General features: G+C 47.8%; 1 protein-coding gene across 1 annotated transcript in view; it reads left to right on the top strand.

The window, feature by feature from the left end:
• METAP1D (methionyl aminopeptidase type 1D, mitochondrial) overlaps window positions 1-6,590 on the top strand; it is a 45,796-nt gene that overhangs the window by 37,312 nt on the left and 1,894 nt on the right. The window contains exon 8 of the mRNA XM_085323144.1: window positions 6,098-6,195. Within this exon, the coding sequence (XP_085179270.1) occupies window positions 6,098-6,195 (98 nt within the window). The remainder of the gene's footprint in view (window positions 1-6,097; window positions 6,196-6,590) is intronic.

Below are 6,590 nucleotides of genomic sequence, written 5' to 3'. Positions count from 1 at the left end.
AAAAAAAAAAAAAAAAAACAGTAGACACGTATCATATACATTTCATTAAGCAATACTTCACTGGACTGTTAATAGACCCAGCATACTATTGAATACCTTCTGATTACTTAAAAGCTGCAAGGCTCAGTCACCTTGAAAGGATGCTGCCTTTTCTTCATTGTAAATCTTCAAATACTTTAAGGAGAAAAGAGAACGGCAAAATATCAGTTAGATGTATTTATAGCTTTAAAAATATTGTAACAGAGCCTGAATCAAACTTTAGTAAAACCTCTTAGGGTTATATCTGAGAAGCTTTTATTGAAGACTTTGTATAAAATTGTGTTTTTGACAGTTTTAAATTATAGGCTAACTAGCCTGGAGAAAAAGGATAGTGTCTTTCTGTTCTTTCATAGGAAATGTTGAATCAGACCCCTACTGGGAAAAGAAATTTAATGCATATCTCACTATCTTACTGTCCATGAATATAATAGAAGCGAATTCAAAATGTAGTTTTATTTTTGCAAATGGGATGAGTCGATAGATGCACCTCATATTTTTGAACACCTAGGGTTCAACAAATTTACTGGTGGTGCTCTTGCATTTTAACAAAATTTATTCTCGAGTAGAAGGGGGCACAGAACACTGGATTCTTATTCAAGCATTCGAGCGAGCTCTGCATTCATGGCTGTGTCTAAAGGGCATGTCAGCCTTTGATTCTCTCTGAGAGGTAATTATCCTTTTCCTGTCACGGAACAACAAATGATAGCTAACTACAGAGGCACATTTGCAGTAGTCACATTCATCAACTGCAGAAAAAAAATTCAATTTAATTGTGCAACACAGCTGCACATAGGCTTTTTGAGCATTTCTGTTGTTCTCCCTGTCTTGCTATTCCTCCCTCCAGATCTATTTTTTAAACTTTTTTTCTGGGTTTTTTTCCCCCCTTTTTGTCTCTTCTTCCATTTTTACTCTCTGTACTTTCTTGTTAAAGTAATTTTCCTTTGTGGCTCTCATTCTTTTTTCCCCATTGAAGGCTATGAATGTAGAAAATTATCACAATTACTCATATAATTGAGCCTCTTTGTAGCAAGTGCAACTCCAGTAGCCTTTCTCCATCATGAAAATGGTTTCATTATAGGGTTTTTCATATTCTCTGACACCATCTACACAGAGGAACAGGCGTGCAGATGAGATGTACTAGGAACAGGGTAGATCAGTAAGGTCACAGTAGGAATAATTAGCTCTGCTATGGAAAGAGCATCTAGGCCTTTTACTGCTACATAAATGTACTGTCCATGGCTTTTAGTCACAAAAAAACTTACTAACAAATGGAGCTCCCGCCTACTACTTTGAAAAAAAGATTTGTATCAACACTACAATTTTCCATCATTAAGACTAATAACACAGAGCCTAGTATACATCAAGGGGAATAAAAAGAAAAATCTCACATTCAAGTGGCGGCTGGGTGCTGACCTTTGTTCCCTTTTTTTGTGTTCAACTTAACTCTTTACAAAAAAGAGCCACACGCCACACCAACAGGCAGGTGAACTCCAGCTAGCGCTAGCAAAGCATGGCACTCGGTCGGAAAATCTGATAAATCTCCATGCAGGATAATGCATTTCATTACAGATTCACTACATTAATTCTAGCTGTATTAAAAAAAAAAAAAAAAAAAAAAAAAAAGGGGGGGGGGGGGGGAGAAGAGAATTCAAAGTGACATTGGATTTTTGCTATGTTGTTATGAAGGTCAGTTTACTTGCAAAGTGTAAATATATATTCAGCGCCCCCTTTGAAAAGCGGATTAATCAGGACTAGTAGATGTTGAGAACTGCACGTGAAAGACCAGGTCATTAACTTTATTTTCCCAGGTTTTATCACRTAGACTATTTAAATGTGCTCACTTGTTTAGAACTGCTTTACCGCTGCCTCTGCTGAAAGATTGCCTTGGTTTGGTGAAGCGCGGGGTGTCTGCTTAGTCGTCCTGCTGCCTTTGCAGGCGTATATGCACACGTACATACATGTGCACGTAYGTCAAAATTTTAAGTTTCAGGAGAGTTAGAGAACATAAATACCYGAGAAAAAGCACCTGTAAGCTGGAAACATTTCAGCCCATCCGAACGGGAATGTTTCTGGAAATCTTTCACCAGTGTTTTCTGTAAAGATGCTCAAGTGGTTTACATAAGCAGTCTCACATTTGTCGCAAATAATCAGAATTTTTGCTTTTCTAGAACAGCTTTGGCTCTAGTTATACTGCAGAGGTAAGTTTGTACTCGGTGTTCTCAGGTATTCTGTGTCCTGGAAGCCTGGTGGCTAAAGCTGAGTGTTCAGGGCACAGTGGAGCCTTCTTACCATCAGSTAAAAGTTGCAAATAAAAAAATGTGTGGATTCATGAGTTAGTTTGCTTAGAAATCTTTGAATCTTTCCTAACCCATTCTTAGTAAAGACGATGGTAAAACTGTCGGTCAGCTCCAACAGGAACAGAATTGGACCCCATAGTCTATTTTCTTCTGCTGTTTATGGCATTCGTTTTTCATAGAAAAAAAAAGTCTAATTTTAAATTACTTTTTTAGACAGCAAGTTTAGATATGTTAAAGTGTTGTGAGTGTACAGAGCTAAAAAAATGTGGTATCATTAAATAAATCAATTTCCAACTGCTAGGAAAAAAATGTACCGATGAAAGTATTAATAAATAGTTTAAAATGTTTAACTCGTAAGTATATGTTTTGATATTAATTTAGAACAATATAAAGCAGATTTTAAAAAATCTGTTTCTATCAGATTATGCACATTTAAACAATAAGTGGCTCAGGCAAAATAAGTCATTTTAATGTCATCTGTGATAGATTTTCCTTGACAGCTACTGTAAATTACAATTACACTGCTTCTCTCTGCACTTGAAAGTAAGCATTGCAATAAATTATCTTTTATTTCAATCCATCATGTCTGCTTTCAGAAACAGAGAACCTCAAATAAAAGTTCAGCACTATTGTAAGAAAAATACAGTAATTTGTGTTCCAGTTTGAAACTAAAATGTACCTTTCTTTCAAAAAACAATTGTTGGCTTTCTAAAATATTACTAATTATACCTCAACACTTACTGTCATTATAGGGAATCCCTGAACTTGTGCATTCCCTCAGTCTGAGGTTGCTATTTAAGAGAAGAATACTTTGGTGTTTTCCCGGTAGAACTGGTAATTTCTCGGGTTAGGTAATGCGGTGGTATTCAGGGTAAATATCTCTGCTCCGAGCGCGTCCGGTCCGGGCTCGCGCTGCGTTCACGCGCTGGACAAGAGCRGGTGCCGGTGCCCGACCGCCTTGCTGACCGTCCCTCTAAGAAGAGCGGGGCGCCTCGTGCGGGCGCCGTCCCCCTCGGCCGTCCCCGGCGTTTCGTCCGCCCGCTCGGGCGAGCCAGGCCCGCGGCGCTGCGCGGCGCCCTGCGCTTCAGGCCCGTCTCGTCCGCGGGCGAGAAGGTGGAGCGGAGGGGAGGGAGGCGGCGGCCCGCCTCTCGCTTCGCGGGCTGAGTCCTGGGCCGCCGCTGCCTGGACGAGAAGGCGTTTGGGTCAAAAAAAAATTTTTTTTTAAACACACATTTAAAAAAACAATAAAGGGGTGGGGCATGCAGGTTTTTTCCCAAATGTTGAGTCAAGAGTGGCGTTTGCCCTGGGTGCTCGCGCTCGCCGGGGCTGCGGGCGGCCCGCGGGAAGCCGTCCCGCCAGCTCTTCAGCCCCTTGGTGGCGGGGACTCGCCCCCTTTGCCCGCGGATCCTTTTTTATTTTTTTCTATTTTTATTTTTTGGGAAATTTGGGAATTTCGTTATAACTTGGCATGGATGAAACAGAGCTCATGAGGATTTTTAGGATACTCTAAGGCTAATGGTTGTGCTTCGAAATTCACCACCAGGTGAATGTGCAGATATTAAAGCCAGATTGAATGTGACTGGGTTTCATACCTGCAGCTTATTTTCTCCACAGATTTTCTGCGTGTCCTTTCAGGTTCATTGGTCCCGTTACGTTTCACGGACAGGATGCCCGAGCTCCGTGTGCAGCGGGAGGGGGAGCGATGGGGCCTGTCAGTGCGGATGTCAAAGCCGTGTCAGCTCCAGGCTCCCCTGTTTTGATCGCAGACAGTAACCACTGAGGTGCTGATGCCAACACGGTTGCTTTCAAGCTGTTCGGCAAGGAAGCGGCAGGATTCGGCACTGAGCTGYGCAAGAGCCGCTCCCCTCGCTGGATGAGGTGGGAGCCCTGGTTTAACGTCGCTCTCCTGTGCCCCCGCGCTCCTGCCACTGCTGCTCTCGCTCRCTCGCGGAGCCGGAGCTTCCCGCGCCCGGAGCACCGGCTTCCCGAGGGAAGCCGGCGCTGGTGCGCCAAAGAGAAAGCTGTCTGTCTTGTCACGGTGGAAGACTTTTTTKGGGGGAAAAAAAATCCTATAATAAAATAGCACACCTCAAAAAATGCCCGCCCTCTCCCTGGTGAGGAGTCATACGCTGCATGTGTGACTTCTCCCATCTCTCTTGAGAGGGTCGTCTGGAAAGCAGTTCACCGTAGGGGAAGCAGTGTTGGTGTTCTCGGCTCGGTCACCGGAGGTGGCCCGTTTTGTCGTGTGTACTTTTCTGAGTGACCTGGCTTCCTAGCTCCTCACTGTCTTCAGTGCATCTTCCTTGGTCTTCAGCATCCTAACAGCCAGCAGGTGGGCTCTTTGGCTGAAGAGGGATGCCTTGCTATGGAGAGGCTTTTGCATCTCTGGTAGGACTGTTCAGTGCATAAACTTGCATGATACTTTTCCATGTAAGTGGTGTGGAAGATAAAACGCTGTACCATGAATGCAACCAAATGGAGCCCAACTTCTAGCCCTGTTAGTAACCCTCTTGGCCAGTAATTAGGAGTTTGGGGACAGATAAAATTGGAATTTCCATTCTTCTCCAGAGTTGTTAAAAGAAATATGATGGGTCTTTGCACTACCAACAGTGAGTTGGTAGAAGCTAATATCCAAATCCTGTTAAAACAGGCTCTTAAGGTCTGAACACTGTAGCACTATTAACCGTTGACCTGGCTGGGCTCCGCAGTTCCCRGTTCCCGGTGGCGGAGCACCATGTGCTTCAATTGCGGTGGCATTAAATTCTTGAGTGTGACACACAGGTACTGGAGCAAGCACTGCGGGGCCGGTAAAGCCCTGCGTGCAAAGGGATTACTATGTACAGCAATCTAAGGCCACTTTGGACCTGAATAAGAGCCATGGGGGTTAACGTGCTTTAATTTCTCCAAGAGGAGCTTACCCCTTTATTTGAGTTTCTTAACTTTCCTGCTCATCTTCCTGAAGCCAAACTCTGAGGAAAGCACTTGTGAAGGTGGAAGTGCACCCAGACCTGAAGTGTTGGAGTGCCTACCTTCATTCGAGACACACAAATGAAGCTTTTAGTGTCGSGGGGGAAACCTTGCCAGGCCGAGCTCCTGTTCGCTTGTGGGAAGCGGGTGGGTGGGGGATGGGCGGGGGCTGCTCCCTTGCGACTGCAGCTCCGGCCCCAGGTGCCCCCAGCTCTCCGTGGTTGCTGGGCTGGCCGCCCCCCGGCAGGGCTGCCGCGCYGCCAGCAGCGCCGAGCCGTGAGACGGGGCCCTGGGAGCCGCTGAGGGCTCCCTCGCAGCCGGGCGGGAAAAGGCCCTAGAGCCGGGGTCTGGTTGCGGTWCTGCGGCGAGGGCTTCTCTGGAAATACGCCGTTAACCAGCACGGGCGGCTTGCCTGGAGCTGCCACCGGTTTTGGTGTTGGACGTTGTSGGGATGTCGCAAGTGAAGCAGTATGGATCTCAAGGCGCTCCTGCCCCCTGCCCTGCGCCCAGCCTCAGCGCGGCTCTGCGCTTGGCGCAGCTGCTGGGCTGGCGCCTCGGCCGCGCTTTGTGGCGACTTGGCTGTCCTGCGTTCAAAAGTGATTGTGGCATGTTCGTGCCTGAAGGTTGCCCTCCAAAAGGGAGAGAGATGAGCTGCTGCCCCCTTGCCCAGCCTACAGGGCTGCCTGCGTCTGCAGGCAGGTGTGTTAACTCTGAAACCTAACACAGGCTGGAGCCAGCTTGGGGGAGCGTGGTGGACAAGGGGGTTCCCTCACAGTATCTCTTTGCCCCTACAGCTCCATAGCGCGGCAGGGCGGCTTTCACGTCTGCCCCAGCTTTGTTGGCCACGGCATAGGATCGTACTTCCACGGGCACCCCGAGGTGTGGCACCACGGTAAGCTCGGCCCTGCGCAAAGCCTGCACGGGCGGCACCCAGGTTTCCCAGCAAGGCAGCACCCGCTCGGCTGCTGCTGGCACGGAAATAAATCCTGGGCGTGGGCTGGGGGGTTAACAGAGCTCCTGTGTGCACACGCACACACACGCGTGCACACGGGCACTCACACATGCACACACAGGCATGCACACACGCCTGCATGCACACATGCATGCACACACACGGATACATGCACAAAGCACACGTGCACTCGCACACACCTGGCAGCTCGCACGCACGTGGGCTCTCGCAGCCGGGCTGAGCCGGGCTCTGCGCCGGGCCGGGCCGGGCCGTGCCGGGCTGTCCGCGGCGCCGCTCGCCGGGAGGCCTCTGCGCGCTGCGCAGCGCCGGCCCGG

Source organism: Rhea americana, unplaced genomic scaffold, assembly GCF_003343005.1.
Source record: "Rhea americana isolate MKP2758 unplaced genomic scaffold, rheAme1 scaffold_12, whole genome shotgun sequence".
In the NCBI taxonomy this organism is placed as follows: domain Eukaryota; kingdom Metazoa; phylum Chordata; class Aves; order Rheiformes; family Rheidae; genus Rhea; species Rhea americana.
This window is presented reverse-complemented; position numbering and strand designations above follow the sequence as displayed.